Consider the following 25,827-nt stretch of genomic DNA (forward strand, 5'->3'; position numbering starts at 1 on the left):
AAAACACTCACCCAGCTTACTCTCCAGATCTAAATCCCATAGAGCATGTGTGGGATGCATTAGGGAGACGTCTTGCGACACGACAGTATCCTTCTGGTAACACCCATCAGCTGAAAGATGCGTTAAAGGAGAAAGGGAGACGTTTACCCCAAGAACTACTGGATAATCTGGTGCTTAGCATGGAGAGACGATGCCAAGCAACAATTACAGTAAGGTGAGGGCATACTAGGGAACATCTGCCAGTTGTACTTACGCTTCTTCAGGCAATCATGTGTAATATGTCAAATAAAGCCTTTTTTTTGTTCCATACCCTACTTTAAGCTTTATATTCACATCTGCGCCACTATTCCTTTACCATCGTTTAAGTACAAAATAATGTACATCATATTCAAATTTCATGTTAATCAGATGATTTCTTGTAGAGTTATGACAAAAAACGCTCTTGTTACTTAAGTTTTGCACACCAGTGTATTTAATCTCTCGCGAGGCATTGTAGACCGATTCCGTGCTTTCATGCGTCGCATTGTGCTAAAAGTGCGTTCAATAGTGCACGTGGTAGCTGGAAGAGTTAGGCCAATTTTTATTGCCTCAGCTACAGCTGGTTAAAACGGTGTGGCCTCAATAACTAAATCGATGTATTCGAGGGATTCATAAGAATTTTCTCTATTCCTCCACATTTCGTACCACGTAAATTCGTACTTTTTTTTAAATATATTGTTAACAATGAAGAAATGTATATTGAAAAAAATTAACAGATTAAAGTATGTGTAATAACAAAACAAAATGTAATAACAGAATATTTTAAATTTTTTTTCTGGGGGAGGGTAGTTTGTTAGAGGGTTGCACCCCCTTTTATATTATTCTGCCGGCGCCCTTGCCCATAATGATTGTGAGGAGAGGAGGGTGCAAACCCATTTCAAGAATCTCTGCTGTTTTTCCCGTAGCTGTGGTTTTTTGTTTATGTACAGTGACAGCACCTAGCCTTGGGGGATTGGTTTACATTATGTCTATGGAAGCTAGACTTCTTCCTCTATGTATATTCTTTGAAAATTGGATAGCGCAAAAAATATGTTTTTCCCCCTACTAATGCTGTGTTATTGTTTTCTTTTAGATTTGTGTATGGAAAGAAAGTGAATGGTTTGGTAACATTTCGACTTGGAGTAAAACAAATGATGGCTGCCAAACAGGTTTTCTTTGCTGTAATTGGTCCTAAAGAGGCGAGTGAGAGAGTTCTATGCAACAAAACTTGCACTATTATCGAATACTTTTTAAAGTGTCAGATTATGACTAGCCTCACTTTTTTAGATGGAGTGTCGAAAATTATTTTCATTTATTGGTTTAAAATATTGGCATCTTATTTTTTCCACGCTTAGCACGGTTAAACATAACTACGAGGGGCATCCAGTAAGTAGGTTTCCCTATTTTTTTTAAAAAAAAGAACCCACACTTTCAGGAATATATTTATTGGTCACAAGTACAGCAATGTTTCAGTTATTTTTCAACATAGCCACCACCAGAATTGAGACACTTGTCATATCGTGGGATCAACTTTTGTATCCCTCTGTCGTAGAACTCTGCCCCCTGTGAATGGAACCTCGTGGTAAAACAGTAAACGCTGACCGTTACTGTGAAACACTGCGGAAACTGCGACGTGCATTCCAAACAAGAAGCTTGAAATGCTTATTATGCTCCTCCATGACAATACTCGTCCACATACGGCTCGACTCACAGCAGGTGTTTCGACGGAGTTTGGCTAGGAGTTGTTTGATCATCTACCCTACAGCCCTGATCTTGCTCCTAGCTATTTTCACGCTTTCTTGCACCTTAAGAAATTCCTGTCCTCCGGTGAGCGTTTTGGCAGAGATGAAAAGCTGTAGATGTCTGTCACACGCTGGTTCCAGTCACTGGCGGCAGGGTTCTATGACAGAGGGATACAAAAGTTGATCCCACCATGCGAGAAGTGTCTCAATTCTGGTGGTGCCTAAGTAGAAAAATAGCTGAAACATTGCTGTACTTGTTGCCAATAAATATGTTCCTAAAATTGTGGAAAAAAATAGGGAAACTTACTTTCTGGATGAACCTCGTATAATTGTCATATATAAAAATTTCGACTTTTAACAGATACTATGCAATTGTTGTAGAAAATAAATATTGCAGTATGAGCAATTTACACAGGCATCATATCTAACTTAAATTCCGTTGTGATAATAATGATACACAACTGTAAGCAAAAAATAAAAGAGACTTCTGCCCTAGTACGGGCGAGTGGAAGGGATGTGTTTTGTATGTATTTCCTTTACTAGTACCTTTTATTTAAAAATAAATAAATAAAGGAAATAGAATTCATTTACTTTACAAATTAAAACTGTTTGAAACCTGGAGCATGAGGAACCATAATATTGTTCAGCTTTGCTGCATTCTCAATATGATGCTAAGTTGATCCATAATATCATTCAATTTTGATGTTGTTGTTGTCGTGTCTATGCTAGTGCAAAGATTATAGTCCTCCAAAAGTCTTGATAACAAGATTTGCAAGTTCTGGAGCGAGCCCGATGGCCATGGAGAATTTCGATGGGAGGTGCTCCAAGTTGAAAGAGGGAGTTAGTTGCAAATGAGGTCTGGTCATGAGGTCTGGTTGCACATGGTCTGGTGTTAGTTGCAAATGAGGACAGTACTTGCAGATGGGATAGTATTTTATATGAGTGCGTGAGATCTTCATGCCCTTGAAATGTCTAGTACGTAGCCTAGCTATTGTAGAGGAGAGGTTTCTTGGGCAGTTTAGATCGGGGATTGTTGCCTTGCTAAAATGCTGGTTGTATAACCTCCGTCTGGCGACAGCATTCGCATCTGCACAGGTGACAGCTCGAGGTTGATCTTCGTCGCGTGCTTCCTTTTCAAGGGCATCTGCGCATTCATTCCCCTTGATTCCAACATGAGCTGGGATCCACTGGAGAGTGCAACGGATATTTACTAAATGAAAAAGGGTATTAATTTCTTGCGTTATTGATGTTTTACCGTTATGATTCAATTTTGATGCAATCTCAATATGAGGCTAAGTTGAGCCATAATATCTTTCAGCTTTGCTGAAATATCGATGTGGTGCTAAGTTGACCCATAATATCGTTCAGCTTTGCTGCAATCTTAATATGGAGCTAAGTTGAACCATAATATTGCTCAACCTTGTTGTAATCTCAATAGGGCGCAAAGTTGAATCACTTTATAGTGTTTCGTAAATTAACACGAAATTAAGATTAAATTAGAAAGTAAACTCAGTTTTAACTAGAAAGTAATTTACATCTTAATTGAGGTTGCAGCACATTTCTGCCACATTATGATTCAAAGTACCGATGTTATGATTCAGCTTTGAACTGATTTTTTTAAAAGTGTTCTGACACACTAAATAAAGCAATGAATGAATATAAAAATATTTACCTATTTGTTTGCGTAATTGTTTTGATATCTTTTAAATTTAAAAAAAAATTCTTCTTCTTCATCGTAATGTAATAAAGAACAATATAAGTAGTAGTATAATAAAGAATCGTATAAGAATGAAGAGCATTAGCTCTTACCTTTAGTTAACACGTTTGCCGTTGCCTCGAGAAATAAATAAACAAATAAAAAAGAGAGATGTTGAATTTTTTATTCATCAGGTTCACAAAAAAAGTATAAGATTTTTCTTAATAAATAAAATTTAATTAACAGTTATAAGCATGTCTTTTAGAAAATGGTGTAACGTTTATGTACCATGAGCAATTATTAATCATTTTGCTTATAAGGACATTTAATAAATAATCAGTTTGAGATCATTAAACTATGTAATTAAAAAAATCGAGATGAGACGAAAATGTTGCTGCTTGTGTAGTGAAATGAATTATTCTGTCAGAGTAGTTGTCAGTCTGTGGGGGCGGAGTTATCGACCATGCCAACCTTCGTCTATCAAAAGGTACCTCGAGATTGAATAACGAGGTACCTATTAATAGATGAAGGTTGGCATCGTCGATAACTCCGCCCCCACATTGGTGACCTCCGGACGTGATTTGTACACGCAGTAACGCCCACTTCGCAAAAATCATGACAGTAACGCCTACTTCGACGGATAGTCGACATTGACTACTTCGACATTGAACAGTTGACTTGCTACTTGTGAATGCAACACAGAGCAACAACGAACGCTACGACGTGATGTTAATACACCTCTCACATTCAGCACTCAACAAAGCTCTCCCGGTCTTTCACAAGTACAGCAACTAGTGTTATCAATTCATCGAATTCTCTCCCTGATAAAATTCTGGTAGGGGAGCAATGTGGCATAACTACCACTACGAAAATTAAACTTCAATTCACTGGTATGTAAGACATGCTAACTTGATTCAATCACGAGGTACCTTTTGATAGATGAAGGTTGGCATCGTCGATATCTCCGCCCCCACAAGTCCTTCCATTTCTGAAAGCGAAGAGTAATGGTACTATTGAAATTCGTTAAATATATAGTCTATGATTCCTTATTTATTGACTGTATTCGGTTAGACTTTTTTTGAAACATTGTGTTGAATACTAAGCATGCCATTTCTAAATTCTTTTCTATTTATCGGAAATTATTTCGTAAAAGTTTTATTCTCTTTTTTTTAAAATTATTTTTGATGAAAGAACTTACATTTGATAGAAATTCCTTTTCAGCTTGATGATGGTTCCTACACATTGAGATTAGATACTAAAAATTTAGCTCACCATAAGGATATTGGATGGTTTCCTGAAATAGAAGGTTCCCATTTAGTCGTTGAAGCTACCGTAGTGGATAATGCTAGTGGTAACAAAGAAGTTGCAACAGACTCTCGAGGAATATTTGCGAAATCCCCATTCAGTATATCTTTCAAAAGATGCCTACAAGATTTCAAACCTGGTCTTGTATCAGTTTTTGAGGTACATTGATGCTTTACGTACTCTTATAGTTTTAAATAATCATAATGGAAAAAAATGCATAAAATGTCCCTCCTAAATTTATCTATTTTTTTTATTCTGCATAAGTAGCAATAGTCTGACATACGTAAACTGATTGTTCCTTCCAAAGTTCTCAATCGATGGAAACGCACTGAGGTGTGTATTCTGCTCATAAGAAATTCCTTGGGAAACTTCGTCATATATTTGTCATAAAAGAACCTCTAGGATATCCCTTTGGGTTTTTGCCACTGGAAAATTTTTCCCATACACTTTTGTCATATGCTTTTGACAAAGTTTTGGCATGGTGAACATTTCCTATGTCGCACACCTGCCATACAGCACGTCAACAATTTTCCCTTCGGTATTTTATCGTACCTAGACAAACTTATTACTTACACATATGATGGGTTTCCATTAACTTGCTAAATATGCATGGACTTCTCATAAGGTAACCATAAATGTACGGCGTGTTGCCATGAGTGTATGGCTCATTTTCAAATTTTCATAAGAGACCCATTGGCTTATGGTATCTTGCCATATGAATACCATACAAATTACTACGGTTTCCATAGGTTACCATAGATATTATGTTGGGTGAAGTATCCAAAGGGTTTACTTTTCGACTAACCCCATTAATGTAAGCAAAATGTAGAAACTTCATAATAACTATATAATGATGTTCCCATAAGATAACCATAAATGTATGGTGTGTTGCCATGAGGGCATGGCTCATTTTCACATTTTCATTAGAAAACCNAAATATTTAAATAGGTAGCCAAAGTTAGCGAAAGATTCCATTAGTGGTGGAATACACGTTAATATGGCTGTCTGATGCTCTAAGCCTAAATCAGTGGAACATCGGATTTCAAACACTCAAAAATGGAAAAATTGGCCACCCGGAGGCCGGAAAAGACTCACCAGGAATACCTTGTGGGATAGCATGTTGAATTTAATTAACTTCGGGGTGAAAAAATTGATATTTCCTTCTTTTAGAAGATATTTTTGAGGACTCCATAGAAGATGTTGTTTCGTTGGTGGGAATCTAGATCAGCTTTTCCTTATGGTATACAGCCATACAAATCTTTATGGTTACCATTGGCCTATGGTATACTGCCATACAAATCTTTATGGTTACCATTGGCCTATGGTATACTGCCATACAAATCTTTATGGTTACCATTGGCCTATGGTATACTGCCCTAAACATTTTTATGTTTGTCATAGGAGAATGGTGACGTGCCATATAAATGCCATACATGTCTCTATGGTTACCATCGGCCTATGGTATCTTGCCATACAAATTTCTATGGTAGCCATAGGCTTATGGGGTTGTGCCATACAAATCTGTATGGTAACCATAGGCGTATGGGGTTGTGCCATACAAATCTGTATGGTAACCATAGGCGTATGGTATCTTGCCATACAAATTTCTATGGTAGCCATAGGTTGCCATAGATTACCATAGGTTTCTCTATGGCAAATTTTCCTAAGGGTATGGTTTCCATAGGTTACTATTTTTACTGTAGATTATCATAGATATTATTTTGGGGGAACTTTCCGAAAGGGCTACTTTTCGACTAGCCCTGTATTTGTTATCAAAATGTAGAAATCTAAACTATAAATTTTAATTTATAGTTTCTTAAGATATTTTTTTAATTTTTTTAAAAATATATTATATTACATTCCACATTATCTTTACACAATTTTAAATTTTTGGAATGTCGTTACTTTTTATAGGCTTGATATAAAAGCCTAAATTTTTTATCTTCACATAATTTTTCTCACTCCGTTTCAAAGAGCTATCACTGTGTTGTTTTCTATTAATTGATTAAATTCGCCCAAAATTTATAGATTTGTTTAAGACATGTATTCTTTATAATGTTTTTGCCTTGAATTTTAAATTGTCTTCTTTGCAAATTGTATCTTTTAGGCAGATATAAATTTTGTTGATGGAAGACCTGCAGTTGGTGTCCCCACAATTTTGAGAGCTGTTGCCAAAAGTAATAAGGACAACTCAAAAGAGTTGAAAGTCACTCAAACAAATGCCGTTAGTGATGATGAAGGAAAAGTTTCTTTCGAATTACAACCGGAAATTCATCACGAGACTGTATCCATAACGGTGAGTTTTTTTACTGACCTAATTTCCGCAGTGTCAAAATTCAGTGTATTATATAACGAGCAGCCACATTTTTATATGTTCAGGAGAGTGCTGATTTACTGCGTTTTGGTGATAAATACCACGATTTCCATATAGGCATGAAAAAAGTTCCTGCATGCTGTGTTATTATCTAAAGAAAATTTCGGAAACATGTATAATGTCTATCTGGAAGCATTACTAAGGAACAGTTCGTTATTGGAAGAAATATGACTTTTCGCTATATTACTCAATCCGAATTTAAAATTTTTTCATTTGAATCCTTTTTTATTTAAAACGAAGTTAACTGAAAGAAAAAAAATATTTTTTAAAAAAATTTAATGAATTTTTTCGTTAATATTTTAAAAGAAAAAATAGTTTAAGTTCTTGCTAGCTTTTTATCTCACTTTTTATTGCACATTAATTTTTAACATTTTTCTGTCTTAAAATGTTAAACTATGCATCATTTTATATTTTGTTTCGTAATAAATAAAACGAAATAGATTTTATATGCATTAGAAACTTAAACCCAAGTAGGCATAAATGAAATTAAAGACTGATGTTTATATCAATATAAAAACTAAATAAATTTCTAATGTTTAAAGAACAAATCTAACTTTAATTTTTTTTAAAAAAACTCCAGATTGAAACAGATGATCCGCGATACGTTGGAAACCAGGCTGTCGGCCATTTTGAGCAACATAAGTTTAAATCAACAAATGAAGCATATGTTGCCATAGAAAGAAGTAGTTCTCAAAAACTCAAGGTATGTTAGTCCTAGCATGTTGTTATTTTTTTTATTTTGTATCTTGGAATAATATCAATATATCTTTTCTGTTAGATGCAAAAATATTTTTAGATACCGTCATATGGGGCTACTTTGTGCAGGATTTCGCAGTTTTTGAGCTTTGACATGTAAAAAAAACTATGTTAATTCAAACTTTAGTAAAATCTATCAATATTATATTCATAACTGGACTCAGACGAGTGAATTTGATCAATATTGGCATTATTTGTTATTTTCATAACTATTGTAAGTTTGCAACAGTTACTCATGACAAGTATAACTTATCTAAAGCTATCTTAGCTTATCTACGCTTATTTTGAAAATGGCGCGTAACGTCAATGTGGAGAAAAGCTTTAGTTTTGTTGAAATGAGAAGCGTTTGCATTCTAATTTTTTAATTTTTGAAGACATATTCTAATGTTGTATTATCTGGGCTCATAAAAATTTGCAAAAAACAGAAGAAGGCAGTGACTTTGATAATTTTTTTCCGGGTGGTAAAATGTCGCCAAATTGACGATTTTTAAAAAAAGTTTAATAACTTTCAAAATATTTAAGTTGTTTGACCTTTTTAAAGCCCAGATAATTCTGCACAATATTCCTCATATATATAGTTTAAAATCACAGTTTTGCTTCAAATGTAAGGCACTTAAACTATGACTTTTTTTAAAATTTTTATTTTCCTTGGCAGCACAGCTTCGAAAAACCATGTTAAAAGTGAATACATACTAGGAAAAGATATAAAACATGTTCGCCTATTCAATAAAGCAAGAAATGTTATCTATTTGTGGTAAAAAATAATACGAAATGCATTAAAGTGTGATATGTTTTCCTCCTTTTAATAGATCGTTAAATGTATTACGTTATTACAANATAAATAAAAAATTTTGCACTTACGACAATTGTTTTATCAACGTCTTTGCATTTCACAGCTAAAGTTTCCACGCTCAATTTTCGACGTCCGTCGTTCTCAGAAAGTTGTTGACATTGGATAAACAAAACACACTCTGAGATTGTTTTAAAAATCGAAAATTTTTTTGTAGCAATAGAGGAGACTTCCATCTTCAAATTCCACCCATTTTTAACGTGAAAGAAACATAATACTGAATAGCAACACTTGAAAAGTGGCAAATTCGAATTTGCACAAAGTAGCCTCACATGACGGTACTTAAAATTTGCTAGCATCTTTTTCGAAAGAAAATGTTATAAGATCCTTAAAATGTTTTTCGTATCTCAATTAGAGTCTCGATAATTCGAGGCTAATGGGACCGAGCCTACTTCGAACTTTCGAAAGCTCGAATTATCGAAAACTTAGAATTTATTGAATATTTAAACAAATGGAAATAAAGTAATTTTTAAATTTCAGTATTTAAATTATATTATCTATTAAATTTAAGGACAATTTATTTACATTAGAAGATCAGAGTGCAATAACTGCATTATACAAAAACACAATCTTCATTATATTGCTGCATCAGGTTAATTGTACTTTAAAATAATTGTTTGTTTTTTGTTTAAACATACTGTTCGCATGTTTCAGTGTTCAACACACACATTTGTTTTTCAACATGCAATTGTAGTAATCATCGTGAGACCAATCGTAGTAATCGTTCCACGTGTTGTGTGTGTGCTTTGCTTATTGTATGGGAATAAGACTGATTATTTTTTCACTGGCTCGGACTTATGGGAAATTCGAACAATTGAGACTCTGTTATAGATGGAAAAATGTTTTAAGGTCCCTAAAAATTTTTTAGTATCATCATGGATGTAAAAATGACTTCGGAACTATAAGATATTTTAGTATCCTCATAGATATAAAAATGTTGTCAGATACTTAAGCTAAGTTTTTAGTATCTTTTTCGATGGAAAAATTTTATAATATCATTAAGTTTTTCTTATATTTTAATCTGAAAAAATTGCTTTAAAATTGTTTTTTAATACCTTTCAAGATGCAAAACTATTTTCAGAAGCTTTATTTTATAGTATCCTTACCACCAGAAAATTTTAAACCATCCTTAAATTTTCTAGTGTCTTTTTTTTTTTTTTGATGGAAAAATGTTTTAAAATCAAAAAGATTTTCTAGTATCTTCATAGATAGAAAAATGTTTCAAAATTCTGTTAATTTTCCAATATCTTTATCGATGGAAATGCTTAACCCCTTCCTTCTCGCTCCTGTGAAAATGACGGGGTGAGGTTTCGCCCTCTATTTCTCGCTCCCGTGAAATTTCCGGGCTGGAGTGTTCAGTAGTGACGCGCCAATGAATTAATAAACTAAAAATTTAAAACTAATAAAAACTAATAAAACTTAAAAACTAATAAATTTAAAGACTAATTCATTTCTTTTGCCCGGAAAAATTTTATTTCTCATTTTACACACCAGATGGCAGTACCAGGATATTTTTAAGGCAATTGTAGAAATTGTAGAAAAGAGATGAAGGAAACTTGGCAGAGCTGACCTATCAAGCAATATTGGAGCAAAAAAGTTCACAAGTTAACGTTATGTTAGTATTGTGCTTATGTTAGCTCTTTGGAGCAAAAATAGATGATGAGTCGGCCTGTCTAATTCAGGGGCTCTAGGTACTACTGTCCAGATTGTGACGTTGGCCTCTGTATCTCATGCTTTGAAATTTATCACACAAGAAAAAATTACTAATCTCTATTTATATTATGCGTAAATTTAATAAAATTCTGTTTTAATGCTTAAAACACAGATTTTTTAAATTTTCCTTGCTTGATAGAAAACCAACTAAGTCCTGAATGTTGGCTTTTCCTAAAAATTTAATTTTTTAAAATTTCAAGCTAAAAACAAATCAAAAATTAAAAATGAATATAGATATATTGTTCATACACATATTTTTATCTAATTTTCAGGGATAAAAAAAATAGGCACTTTTATGATTGTTTTCTAGAAAATTAACCGATCATTAAAGGGTTAAAGATATTAAAAATGTTTTTAATGTTTTGGTGGATACAAAAATTTTTTAAGACCTTTAAGAAATTTAAGTATTTTAATCAGTAGAAAAATGCTTTGAAATTCTTAAGATTTTTTTTATCTTTATTGGTGCTAAAATGTTTTAACATCTTTAAGATATTCTAGTATATTTCTCTATTATCATTTTTGATAGAATAATGATATAAAATTCTTAAGATTCTCTATCATCTTTGTGTATAGAATAATGCTGTAAGATTTCCCTGTTTATTATTTATATAATTCTAAATTATTTTAAAAACTGATTTTTATATTTCTTTAGTTTGTATTTACTTAATTTTTAATTTCAATTTCAATCATAATAATATATGGAGTACAGAGTTAACTAATTTATTATTTTTTATAATTTCTGGATATAATTCTTGTCGTCTTAATGGCTCAAAAATATTTTAATGTTTTGATGTTAATTTTAATAGGTTGACGATATGTTTGTTAAAGTTGTTCATTTTGAGCCTGGTGAAATTCAGAATACCTATTATACTGTAAGTTTTCTTTTCTGCACTTTCTTTTATTTTGTTTGTCATGTTATTTCTCTTATTTGTAAATTCTAATAGATAAACATCTTAATTTTAAAAATAATTGAAATATATGATTGATTATTTAAGTAATATTAAAACATTTATTTTCTGAAAAGGTATAATGGCGTATAAAATAATAATAATAATAGTATTAGGGTAACTCTGATCTTTTGCTAATGAATTTCAATTGAAAAATACCTTAATTTGGGCACACGTTTTTTCTCACTGAGCCAATACCTTTTGTTTAATTTAAAATACAAATGGCTACATTTTAATCGTTTATTAATTAACATAAAAACATTGATTTTGCAAGAAAATATTTATATTTTTAACCTCATTAATTTCAGATGTTAAACATTTTTTCAAAAGTAGATTGATCAAAATAAAGTTTTTTTAAAGTCAAATAACATTAAAATTTTTTAAAAAAGCAATAAATAAAATTAGGTTTTGTAGATCGACATGTCTAATAATAATAATACAATTTTCAAAACATCACCGCCAAGCCAATGTATGCTTTGTTTAAATTTGCAATAAGACTTCCGGGTTATTATTTCCAACTGATTTTTATGCCTAATCTCGCAATATTATTATACTTGTAGTATTTTTGATATAACATGTTCTTTCAATTTAACTTTCAACGAAACAAACAACATATGAATTCGGAAGACTCCGCAAGCTTGCTATGATACCCAAAATATAACAAACTGTGCTATTTTACACAAATATAGTCAAATAAGGAATAACACTCAAAACATGGCAAACCTTGGTTGTGTTGGCTGGTTCTAATGCCACTTGCCACACGAGCAAGCCTGCTTGCTGAAACCGAGCAAATTTAAGGCAGAATGTGCGTTTCTTGTTTCTCAGTGGCGCCATCTATGACCAAGAATACGACTTCTGCCACACCAAACGTCACACCTGTTTTATAGGGCGGACCTATTCATACATCCGTTCATTCATCAACAGATCGTAATTTTGACCTGAATCAGAGAACGATCGATCTCCAATGCGTACTGGATTGGCGATATTGATTTGTTATGGGAACATGGAGGACTTTTGCGACTTGACAGATTTAACTTGCATCAGTCACTTTAGTATCTTCGGCCGGCGGAGTTCGAACCCATGAACTTTCGAACATGGGCCCGGCACCCTACCGACCAGGATATCCCGGCTGGCAAACCTTAAACCTCATTTATACTGCTATATTAATTTATTTAAATTTGTTTTATGGCTCAGAACCTGTTAGAAATTATAAATTACAGAAAACTCTTATGATTACTACGCCTAAATTTAAACACAAATCAAAATAATAAAACTTCCTAGAATATTAAGCTTGTTCACACATCGCCCTGTAAGCATAACATAAGCTAAGGGATACACCGAAAGTTTTCTACATTTCTTAAGGTTTTAGGAAGCTTGTCATTGCTTACATTCATTTAGCCATTCATAGGAATTTTAATTATAACTAACTGGTTTAAAATTATAACTAATAAAATTCTTTATCTAATTGAATTTTTAATTGTATTTTTCATTTCTTTGAAGGTTTCGGCGAAAGGCAAAATCATATTACAGAAACCTTTTCAGCAAGGCCAAGTGAAAGTGCAGCGTGTCGAATTTGTAATTACTCAAGATATGGTACCTAATTTTAGGCTTACAGTTTTCGCACATTACAAGGACGAATTATTAGTAGATTCTTTGAATATTGATGTTGAAAATACTTGCAATAAAAATGCTGAGGTAATGTAGAAATTTTTCAAAACCAAACTGACTTATTTAAAATAAAATATCACAGACAGTCACATATAGGGTGTTCTGTAATGATCGTCTTTAATAGTATATATATATTTTTAGAATTCTTGTCCAAAAGGAAATGCAAAAAAGGATGCCCATCTGGAATCATAAATTAATATTTAAACAGAATAAATGAAATAGTTCGACTATTAAAAAAGACTTAGAGGAGTGTGAAGATAAATAATAGAAACAAAGTCAGGCAATCAAAGGGGTTTCCAATAAGCCTTGCTATGCATGAAACTTAAAATCTAATTCAATCTAATTCAATTTAATCTACTGATTGCTCATGTACAATATGGAAAACTGGCGAGTGACCAATAAGAATGAATAAAAAAATCTTAATTAAATGATTGTTTAGAGATAAGAAGAGGACATTAGAACTTACATTTTTCACATATTAGAACTTGACAACAAAAAGATGACAGCATATCAACTGATCTGTTTCCGTCTTCAAATGGATGTTTACTTTTTCAAGTAATTTCTGGTTTATCATTCATAAAAATTCATTAACCAGAGAAAAAAAAACTGAAAAAAGGACAAAAAAAAATTTAATCAAAAACAAAGTTACAAAAAAAAATATTTGCAAAATTATTAAATTTTTTTTTCAAATTTTAAAAATATGAATTTTTTTAAAAAAAATAAATAAATAAAAATTTAATAAAATTAAATTATTTTAATATTTTTAAAAAGATTTAAATTTCTTTACATAACATTTTCAAAAAGAATCCTTCTCTGTTTCTGTTACTATCAGTTATCAGACTAGTTTTAATGGGAACAAAGGCAAAGTTCCTTAATAGCGTTTATATATATTTACCTTATCAATTAGGTACCTTACCTTATAATAAACAATGCTTGCACAAATGAAAATATGTTATAGCGGCAGAAATTTTGCAGCCACTGCAGCGTCACTATTTAATCACATGAGAACATTTTAAGTGAATATAAAATCGAGTTGAGGATGTGAAAAACTGGAAGCAATACAATTTTAAACATTAAATTTTTAAAACATTAACATTTTTAAACATTAAATTTGAAATGACACAGAGTAATCGAATCATTCTTTTGCTACACAAATCTTGCGAGTCGTAACTCTTCAATTACTTAAAACCAACTTTATCAACAGTGGCAATAAATTTATGAGAAATAATTATTTGGAATGCTCTGAAGATTGATGAACAGTGTTCCAAAAGAAGACCGCTCTGAATAAGTTTTGATCAAATGATCAGATCTTCACGTTTTGGGACTCAATCTAAATGGTTCGAGGGGGTGACTTCAAATATGTTAATTAATTAGTGCAGACCATAAAGAAGTCGTATATTTGAAATTCGATTTCTCAGGAACTATTTTACCGATTACGGTCAAATGTTGCAATTTTGTGTTTGCACTTCATTTGTTGAATCCTCATATTTGATGAATAAAATACAATGATTCTTTACTATTGTGATAAGAATTCTTTCCAAAATCAATTTTTTAAATAATGATTTCTTTATACTTATTTTAAGTAAAAGTTTCAAATAGAACTAAACAGTGATTATTTTAGATTAATTAAGTTCGTTTATAAAAGCAGTTTCCTGTGTTATGATTGCATAGTTTTAAAGAGTGAAAGTTTTGGAAATTTTTTTAAAGGTCTCTATAGTGCCAGAATTTGATGTGAAGGAACCTGGTAATAACGGTAAGATAGTGATCCGAGGAACGAAAGCTACTTTAGTTGGTCTTCTGGGAGTCGACGAAGCTGTTTACGCATTATCAAAGAAAGATCTTCTCACTAGATCTAAGGTAATTATTTTAGATGGATTTAGATTATTTACATACGAAAAGTATTTTATAAATTATTTACGCAACATAATCTTTGTGCAGCAACATAACTTAGTCTATGTCCCAGACACATAGAAATGTCTTCATTTTTCTTCAATATCACAAATATTGTAAAAATGTATTACTTACTAGTTTTATGTGTTATTATTTATTAAATTAATCATCGAGAAAGCAAATACTGAATGTGCTGAAAAAAGAATGGTCAAAATTAACTCATATGGGAATTTTTTGCCTTGTTTCTGGCTCTACGGAAACACCGAAACAAAATCGATAACTTTTATCGAAGCTCTTTGGTGATGGTTTTGGTAAAATTAGCACTAAAATACATGTTTTAAAATATATAATAAAATTTTGTAAATTTGATAAAATTTAATAATTTTATCGTGATGCTTTAGAGCGTGGCTTGAAAATCATTCATTTGGTTGAATTTACTGTTCAGTTTTGTATTTTTTACTAAATGTGTGGTAGTAAGTACTATAATTTGGAAAACGAGAATTTCTCAATTTCTCATAAGCCGTTACCATATGAGCGGAAAAATTATCAAATGAATAATTTTTATATCGAATATTCAGGTTTTTAATACCAAAATTATGTTTTTTTTTCTTCATCAGAAATGCTATTACCACACAGTACTGTAATTTTATGAAATTTTTTTGTCCTTGTAGATAGATCAGAGAAGGAAATTTTAAATTCTGTTTCACTAAAGGAATTCTGATAATTTTATTTATGAATAAATACTTATTTCTATCCTCTTATTCCAGAAGTCTGTCTTTTAAATGAAATGAAAGACTCCTACAGTTTTTTTTTCCAGATCAACTTCACTTACCTTCGGAAAAGTTTTTAAAGAGATTTCATTTGCAATTAAGAAAAAAATATGCTCTGAACAAAACACCCTAAGAATTTATGCATAAACGATGTTATACTTTAACACGCTGAATGCCACGCTAATTTTACATGGCTTGCCCGTCTGACCAAAATGATTTTCTCAGTATGTATTGCATTAATTTCTTCAAACCATTTTTGTAACGATAATAATATTAAAAGAATTAAAAGCATTAAAAATTTTCTCGAATTATGTGTTTCTAATAATCTTGGCTTCACCGGTCCCCGGTGACCCCCGTGGCGCTATGAGCAAACTCAGTGCCGGTCACCTCCATGGCATTCAACGTGTTAAAGATTATCTCAATGAAACAATTTTGAAATCTTTAAACATTTGTACAACTAGAATATTTTCTGGGAGATTTAAAATGTTTCAAAAACATAAATGGATATGCTCTGTAGATTATTTAGCACTTTGGATTTCGTGTTTTCTAGTGCATTCATAAAATTGTTCACTTTTATTCTGAAAAATATTCTTTTAGGTGTTTAAAGAATTGGCTAAACATGATTTAGGTTGTGGACCGGGAGGTGGTATAGACTCAGACAAAGTCTTGGCTAATGCTGGTTTGATAATGGCATCCAATGTTCACAATCCCTCGTCAACAACGTGTAAGTTCATAATAATTCTAGCATTTCACTGCTTGATTGAGTTATTAATGTTATAAAATTTAATTATCAGTTTACATATTATTACATGAAAGAAATTAGGGTGGAATTCTTTTTATACTTAAAAATAGTAAGGTCAACGCGTTGCCATCGCTGTTTTGGGTACTCATCTTAAAGCTGTTTTTCTAGGCAAAAACTTAGAAACCTGAAATTATGAAAGTAGGTTGAAAATGTACACGAGTACAAAGGAATAAAAAACTAAAATTCGATTTGTTCCATAATTATTAACTACTAAACTTGTAGCAAAAATACAATGCGGACTGGTTTACATGTCGCAGGAATGCAACTGCAGAATTAAAATTTGACTTGCTGATAGAACCATGTTTAATTGTAAACTAAACAAGAGCTTTTTGTTTTTGAAATTCAATTTGACTTCAAAGTTATTGGAATTTTAAAAGCTTTTTATGAGGTTTTTCATCATTTGTTTTTCGCTTTACGTTACATTTTGTTTTGATGCACAAAATCTATAAGATTTAAAAACTTGAAAATTATGAAGGTTGGATACATTGAAATGAATTGATGCTAGGAATTCGATAGAATAAAAGAATGTAAGATTCAATGATTAGTTTGAGAATTATCAGCTGTTAAACTTAAGTAAACAATAAAAGGCGTTGTCAAATCTATGGCATCCTGAAATGCAAATACAGGGTTGAAATTTGACAAGCTGAAATGATTATTTCAAATTAATAACTTGACTCAAGTTTTTTTCAATATTTCAATTTGTTTGAAAGTTTTTGCAATTTCAAATGTTTTTTTCATGATTTTTTCAGTTTTTTTTTGCGTAAAATAACGATTATTTATCCATTGTTGTTGAAAAATTTATCTTTCGCGAAATCATAATTTTATTAGCTCCCACGTGACTTGTTGTTCAATGTTATAAAAAATGGATAATTAAAAAAAAAGAAGAAATAAGGGAAAGCGATTAGATGTAGCCTGTTATAAAGAAAAAAAATTATATAAAAATTTTTAAAAATATAAATGTCTAAAGAAAGTTAAAAACTGTTTGCACTTTGAACTGTTATACAATCTAAGATTTCCGCTACAGATTGTTAGCAAATGAAATTGCTCTTCATTTATTTCTTCTTATAGTAAAACGCATTCTATATTCTTAAGTTTAACTATTTCTTTTAAATACAGTTGATTATTTTTCAAATCCACGTAATCGTTCATCTTGTTACGATTGAAGTAATTACTTTTACGCATCGAGTAAATAAACTATTTTTCGGCAAACAAAATTAGTTGGGCTAGGAATCAGCTGAATAAAATAAAGTTTCCTCCTAAAATATTAAAGTGAGGAATGGTAAGATTCTTTAAATTAAGGGTATGTTTAACCTTATGTGCTAAGAGGGCCACATGAATGAGTTAGGAAAATCTCATGGCTCACATACATTATTGTAATAATATAATGCAATGAAAGAAATTAATTAGGAGGAATGAAACTAAAAAAATAGTTTAGCGCTTAAAAGCAACCAAATGGTTATAAATGATGGTTCGCTTCTTTTTTTGGAGCTAAGTTCACTTTTTTTTGTTCCATTCATTCACTGTTAGCTTACTAGGCAACTTGCCTTCATTTATTAACTTACAAGACAAATGAAGGCAAGTTTTTACTTTTTATAATAGCTTCTCTTATGTGATCATTTAATTGTTCAGAGTTGTTTGTTAAGAGTTTAATCTGAATGTAGCATCGATTCCTTTACCCGCTCATTTTATCTAGTTTAATTTACATCTTCCTTTTTATAGCTTCTTGTGTTGCTATTAAAAGAAGGAAAAGAGAAATTGGATCTGAAATATGTAAGTACTAATTTTACTTGATGTTAGCTACCATTGACAAAATTATCTCGTACTCTGTGTAAACTTTTTTTTTATTAATTACGTCCATCATTTGCTCTCTCGAGCATGAGAAGTCTTGCAATCCAATATAACAAAGAAATATCTCCAGGGGTGGAGAGCGTCTTGAAACTAGAAGAATTACGGGCCTCTTGGAGGGCAGAGCAGTTCCGTAGATGCCCGCCATTCATATGGGCCCTATTTGCACATACAGTTCGGAGAGTCAGAAAGACTAACACGGTGTAAGTGCACCTGTAAGTAATCGTGCCCTGTCAACAATTGGAAAGATGAAACACAGATAGCTCTAGGGAGATTTTTCGGAAGACAGGATGCCCGAAGGCTCTTCCAACGCTTTCCAGAAACTTGCTCTCTGTTGGAAGAAACTCGTAGAGTTCGAAGCTTTAGTTTCACAATTTGTTTAACATTTCTCAAATTTGTCGGTGACACAGGGAGATCCAACAGAGATGCCTCTTCGGCAAGGTTATCAGCCTTTTCATTACTCCATAAGTCACAATGGCTGGGGATCCATTGGAGAGTTATCTCCTTTCCACTAGACAGAAGAGCATTAATAATGTTTTTTACAATTGAATTCAATGGCTGTAGGAAGAAGAACATATTTTGAAACAGTGTGAATTGCGGCCTGGCAGTCGATGAGGAGGACAAATCTATTTTCAGGTCTTTCTAATATCTTTTGGAGAGCCAGGTATATTACGAACATTTCTCCATCGAAATTGTCAGAGTTTGAACTGAGTGGCTTTTTGAGTTGGAAAAATCTGGAGAAAACACCTGAGCCTGCTCGTCTGTGTAAACTTTAATGGTAACCAAGCCGAATATACGGCACAACTTTATTTAAATGATCTAATTCTTCCAATTCCTCTTTCAATTCTTACACTTTAATTAATTTTAAATAACGCATTAACCGAATTCTAGCTGTTGTACGCACGGAAATACGTTGATTTCAATTTTAATTATTTTTAAGAGACGTCTTAAATATTGTCAAAGTTCTACATGTATTGAATTTTAGTAATAACTTAACGCTGTTTTTCGAAGCTCTGTAGCCAAGGAAAATAAAAAAGCCATAGTTTAAGTGCCTTACACTTGAAGCAGACAAGATAGAAAAACACTACCCCCATCAAGGCTTTATGGTTAATACGGCTCATTTATGGCTCAGTGCCTTAAATGAGCTGCTAATAGAGTTATCCCACTAATCAAATGCAGATTGAAACAAAGGTATAAACCGCATATTTTCATATATGGTGCTTTAGATATTCATTATAGATGGAAGTTTTATTTCCGGTAAATTTATAAAAAATGCATCTTTCTGTTATAGTAGCTTTTTTTAAAAATTGATGCCGAAAAAAAACGTGTCTTGTTTTTAGTAGAGAAGAAAAAACCATTAAATATTGCTATTATTAAATCTAGTAATATTTTAATATTGAATAAAAGTCTAAACAAAATTTCGCAGAATAAATAAAGCTATTCTGTTTCGTTTTGTTGGAAGTTTGGTTTTAATTGGAAACGGCCATGGAAAAGATTTGCTGTACTAAGTATAAATTTTTTTGGGTGCTGATGGTCTGAGTTCCAAAGTGTGATATTAATGTCTCCCTTATGAGTCAATTGCTTCAGCCCAAGGGGAACCTCATTGCATCCTAAATATGCGCCCTAACAGATTTCGATTTTGCAACTCACTGCGCAAGCGTGTTGCATCATTAATCGAGTTCGATGAAGCTGCAACTCATTCTTAAACATATTGCGTCTCTAATCAACTTCGGTAAAGCTGCAACTCATTGCGCAAACGTGTTACTTTCCTTATCGATTTCTGTACTACTGCAACTCACTGCACAAACGTGTTGTGTCCCGAACGAATTTCGGTAATATAGTACCTCATAGTGCAAATGTGTTGCGTTCCTAACTGATTTCGATATTGCCTCCACTTGTTGGATAAACGTGTTGAGTCAACACCTCCTAAGAGAGAAAAGGCCTTCGCACGGGTAATTTTAGTAGTCCGAAGAAAGGAACATTAAACTTTGCGAAAATGAATTAAGATGTTACAATTGTCGGACAATTAAAGAATTGGATTTCTCGTTTGTGGTGACCCATGCGAAGGCTTTCTCTTTTACAGGAGATGTTGATTGAGACCCTAAAGGACTTTGGTTATACTGCAACTCATTGCGCAAACGTGTTGCTTCCCTAACAATTTTGGTACTTGTTGCGCATTCAACTCACTGAAAACGCGAAATTTTACGAGTTCATTGTTATGCATAATTTTTAATTCATGTTTCTTTTAGTGAGTGACTATTCTGGGCTGGCTAAAGAATGCTGCTCTCTTGGAATGAGTCATGATTCCCAAAATAGAGATTGTGAAACTAGAACTAACATAGTTGTGCGACAATTGAAAGGGGAACATTCAAATTGTTCTAGAGCCTTTTTGGAATGCTGTCAGAAAGCAAAAGAAAGAGGATTCACAGAAATGAAAGCAATGAGTAAAAATTATCTTTTCATATTTCACGAATAAAGATTGTAATATTCTTGACACATTCAGTTCTACGAACGAGGTATATAATGTTTAACTATTGTATCCCTAAAAGATGGTAAAACATTTAAAGTTAACTCAAGTGGATATTTCATAATTTTTTTAACACTTATTTACTAATAAATGTAGCATAAATTAATAAATTTCTAAGACATTAACTGTCTTTGCAATAAATTGACCACCACTTTCGACGAGCAATTTATCATGCGATTCGAAGCAACTTGTACCTAGAAGTGTTACATTTAAAATAAAAGCTTCTTTAGGTGATTATGCTATGGGAAATGATTAAAATTTCAGACGTATTATTCCATGAAGTAATAATAAGCTTAGTGATCAGTCCCTAAATTAAGAAAAAAAAATTGCAGTATTATACGAGAATCAATATGATTACATTGTTATCTCCGCACTATTCATACTCTTATTTCAAAACTTACAAATAGTAAAAATCAAGCAACTAATGCTTAATTTTAGAATTGTTCTAGAAAATAAGTATTTAGTACATTCTTTTATTGTTAACGATATTACTGCTCCTAAATAATGTAATAGTTTTCAAGATTCTGTATAGATTCTTGAAAGTAAGAAGTAGATTAATTTTACTAGTAACTGTACGTTACGTACTAGTAAGTACTAGTTCTTTTGTTGGAAGTTTGAAAGATGTTTAATAATTTTATTTTATTTTAAATCACTTCAAGTCTGCTATTAACGAAGAGAAAGGGATTCTGTCTTTTTTTTAAATTTGTAGCTCTTTTAAAGTGTTTTTTTTTTTTTTGNCTTTTAAAGTGTTTTTTTTGAGAAACTTCATCTATTGTACAAAAATATTCTACAAAGCTTTTTCAAATTTAAAAAAATCCTAAACTACGTGTATTATCTAAGTACTGATAATATAGTCGAGGCTTTCCTGTATGATTCCCCGTTACAGCGACCCTTCCATTTTAACAATCATTGTATAAGGTCCCGTTTGCTATTCTATAGACGCAATGTTATTTTATTGTCTATTAGAACTCTCTAACTGAACAGCTTATTCCATTATACATAGCGACTAAAATTTAGTCATTTTGATTTAGAAAAGGATTCAAAGGAATTATTTAATCCATTATTTGCTTTGATGTTACCCCTCAATAAATGTAAAACACATTGAGTTCCCTTGGAAACAGCCAAGAAAGACATTACCCTTAAATTCTTATCCTAAGTCCTAAGTGGTCATAATTTATGGTCATTCATAATTTATGTAACTGTTTTTCCAAAGTATGCAATAAATCTATCAATCACACTTTCTCTATTTGAAAATCATATGTTGTTGTTTCTGCTGCCTACTTGCCATTTCTAGCAAGCCTGCTTGGGAAACTAAGCGAACTTAAGGCAGAGGGTGCGTTTCTTGTTTTTCAGAGACACCATATGTGCCCAAGAATATGATTTCAGCCACACACACGTCGCACCCGTTTTACAGGGCGAATCCATTCATTCACACACAGATCGTAATATTTTGATCTGAATCAGTGAACGATCAATCTCCAATTCAGTAGTCTAGAGATATATTTTTGTCTTGGAAACTTGGAGAAGTATTTCCATAGGCTCATTGCAAACAGCCTGGAATAAATAAGGCTAATGGGGTCGAAGAATTATATATTGTCTTATTAATTTAAAAGTATATAAGATCATTGTAATAAACATAAAAACTGCTAGACTGTTTATAAAATGCTAGAGACTTTCCTGGTTTCTTGTCGAAATCGTTTTGTAAGTGCATATTTCCAACTGGTTTGCGATATATCCATCAATATAACACATTTTTAAACAGTTGGAATCGTTATGTTAGTGTATATTTCTAACTAGTTTGCGATATATCCATCAATATAACACATTTTTAAACAGTTGGAATCGTTATGTTAGTGTATATTTCTAAATAGTTTGCGATATATCCATTAATATAACACATTTTTAAACAGTTAGAATTGTTTAATAGTGTATATTTTAACTAGTCTGCGATATGTCCATCAATGTAAAACATTTTTAAACAGTCAGAATTGTTTAATAGTGTATATTTCTAACTAATCTGCGATATATCCATCAATGTAAAACATTTTTAAACTGTCAGAATTGTTTAATAGTGTATATTTCTAACTAATCTGCGATATATCCATCAATGTAAAACATTTTTAAACAGTCAGAATTGTTGAATAGTGTATATTTTTAACTAGTCTGAGATATATTCATTAATGTAAAACATTTTTAAACAGTCAGAATTGTTTAATAGTGTATATTTTTAACTAGTCTGCGATATATCCATCAATGTAGAACATTTTTAAACTGTCAGAATTGTTTTATTAGAAGCTGGAATGCATTTAGCTAGAATGGGTGCAATAGGAATAGATGAGCCAAACTTTGTGTCTCTAGACGAAGAAGAGTTCTTCGAGAAAGGATTAATGGTCAGGAGCGATTTTAGAGAAACTTGGTTTGCGGAAGATATTATTATTGGGTAAACAATTTTTTTTTGTAAATTCTATATGAGACATGAAGTATTAAGCATCTATTATAAAATCTTAGATGGTATTTTTTAGAAAAAAAAGAATGCATACTGTCTGTTCAACTTTAGAAATTCAATTTAGTTTATTATTTCATTCCAAACGATGTTTATCTTCCTCCTAACGATACAATTCAGTTAAAAGAGTGTAAAATGCATTTAGCGTTTTAGTTAATAATTTCTAATAAGTATTCAATATTCAAATTTATGAGTCTAAAAATGTTACACTGTAAAAAATTACGGTGAAAAGTATCAGCACTTTGTGTTCACGATCCGTAAAATCTATTTTTACCGTGAAATGTTCTACCATTATTTTTTAAGGTATATCAGATTTTTAGTTCCGTAATTTGTTACGGTAAAAAGCACCAGCCCCCTGAGTGCCGGATTTTTTTTAAACTTTAATTTGATTCAGAATATTTTACAGTGCAGACTTATTCAAAACTCATACACATAGAACAATAATATTCGTGTTAGGTCCATCAAACTTTGCTTAGCCCCTTCGTTCTCGCTCCCGTGAAAATGACGGGGTGAGGTTTCTCCCTCTATTTCTCGCTCCCGGGATATTTCCGGGCTGGAGTGTTCTGTAATACTGCTCCAATAAGAATAAAACTAATTCATTTCTTTTGGCCGGAAAATATTTTATTTCTCATTTTACCCACCAAATGGCAGTACCAGGATATTCCTAATGTAATTGTAGATAGAGAGAGGTAGTTAGAGATATAGGAATGAAACTCGGTACTATATACTGTCCAGATTGTGGCGTTGGCCTCTGTATCTTATGCTTTGAAAGTTATCACTGTAGAAAAAATTTCTAATCTTTATTTATATTATACGTAAGTTTACTAAAATTCTTTTTTAATGTTTAAACCACAATTTTTTTAAATTTTCCTTGCTTGCTGGAAAACCAACATTAAGTCATAGAATGTTGACTTTTCCTGAAAATGTAATTTTTTAAAATTTCAAGCTAAAAACAAATGAAAAATTAAAAATGAATATATATATATTGTTCATACACATACTTTTATATTATTTTCAGGGATAAAAAGAAATAGGCACTTTTATGACCGTTTTCTTGAAAATTAACCGATCGTTAAGGGGTTAGAGTAGTGTAAGAGAGAGAGAGCTATTTATTTTTCATTATTATAAAATAGCAACATTTTATGCATTTTATTTAAGCGAAAAGGCATTAAAAATGAATTTCTATTGAAGAGATTAATAGCATAAAAAGCATTTTTAATTCTCGATGAAATATGAAGATGTTTATGAAATGTATTTTAGCTGCTCCCAGATTCTTCCGTCGATTACACAGACTGTGTTGTTTGCAATTTTGCTCTAGTCTTTAAATGAGTCCCTAAATTTTGAAACCATTTTTGATTTTTTTTCTCATTTTTGACCCTTAGTGTACAGATTTTTTCTGGGAGGCTCGAAAAATATATTTTAAGGTCTATAAACTTGGCATGCTTTACTCTCTTATTTTTAAAAATTCAATGAAAGTGCTCGTGAGTTACTAAATGTTTACAATGTTGTATTTCTTAGACCAGATAATCAAGAAGTGTTTGACGTGAGCTTGCCGCATAGTATCACAACTTGGGCCATACAAGCGGTGTCTGTTTCACCCAACTATGGAATATGTGTGGCCGAACCACAGAAAATAGTTTCTACGAAGAAAGTATTTCTACAGTTGAATCTCCCGTATTCTGTTGTGAGAAATGAACAAACCGAAGTGCAGGCAACTCTGTTTAATTATGGTACAAAGAAATTGGCAGTAAGTAGATTTATATAAATTACGAAATATCAGGTCAGGACAAAATTTTTTTTTATTTTATGTATATAAAAACATATTGAAACGTGTAAGTTGTGTCAAATGAAAATTATATTTTTTTATCAAAACATTCAAGAGGTATATTTTATTGAAAAAAGAGAGGATGTCTACTATCTGATAATCATGAGACGAGACCTCGTCCTCACTGATAAACATCTAAACGAGATCACATCTCCTGATTGATTGTCAGTAGTTATTTAGGTATTTCAATACGAGGGAAACATAACCCTATGTTTCGTACTTTAATAAAAAGGATATTTGCTGTCTGACTATAACAGGAGATGAGACATCGTCGTAACTTCCTGACTGATAACCAGCTCAATGAAATCTTATCTCATGATTGATAGACAGTAGTTATTTAAGTATTTGAATAACAGTATAAAAAAGGAAAACAAAACTCATTGTTTTGTAAAGTGCCCAAAAATGGATATCTACTATTTGACAATCACGAGATGAGATCTCGTCCTCACTGATAACCATCTCAATGAGATCTTATCTCATGATTGATAGTCAGTAGTTATTAAGGTAGAATAGAAGTATATAAGAGAGAAACAATAACTTTATGTTTTGTTCAGTACCAAAAAAAAAAGGATACCTCCTGTCTGACAATCGTATGA

The 25,827-nt window shown here is 31.8% G+C and overlaps 1 protein-coding gene across 1 annotated transcript in view; it reads left to right on the plus strand.

Moving 5' to 3' along the window:
• LOC107446216 (A.superbus venom factor 1) overlaps nucleotides 1-25,827 on the plus strand; it is an 88,660-nt gene that overhangs the window by 21,952 nt on the left and 40,881 nt on the right. The window contains exons 8-19 of the mRNA XM_071186913.1: nucleotides 1,112-1,217; nucleotides 4,678-4,920; nucleotides 6,869-7,057; nucleotides 7,716-7,838; nucleotides 11,261-11,326; nucleotides 12,902-13,096; nucleotides 14,777-14,926; nucleotides 16,327-16,453; nucleotides 18,251-18,301; nucleotides 20,626-20,820; nucleotides 23,196-23,343; nucleotides 24,925-25,153. Of these exons, the coding sequence (XP_071043014.1) occupies nucleotides 1,112-1,217; nucleotides 4,678-4,920; nucleotides 6,869-7,057; nucleotides 7,716-7,838; nucleotides 11,261-11,326; nucleotides 12,902-13,096; nucleotides 14,777-14,926; nucleotides 16,327-16,453; nucleotides 18,251-18,301; nucleotides 20,626-20,820; nucleotides 23,196-23,343; nucleotides 24,925-25,153 (1,822 nt within the window). The remainder of the gene's footprint in view (nucleotides 1-1,111; nucleotides 1,218-4,677; nucleotides 4,921-6,868; nucleotides 7,058-7,715; nucleotides 7,839-11,260; nucleotides 11,327-12,901; nucleotides 13,097-14,776; nucleotides 14,927-16,326; nucleotides 16,454-18,250; nucleotides 18,302-20,625; nucleotides 20,821-23,195; nucleotides 23,344-24,924; nucleotides 25,154-25,827) is intronic.

Source organism: Parasteatoda tepidariorum, chromosome 10 (assembly GCF_043381705.1).
Source record: "Parasteatoda tepidariorum isolate YZ-2023 chromosome 10, CAS_Ptep_4.0, whole genome shotgun sequence".
Classification (NCBI taxonomy): domain Eukaryota; kingdom Metazoa; phylum Arthropoda; class Arachnida; order Araneae; family Theridiidae; genus Parasteatoda; species Parasteatoda tepidariorum.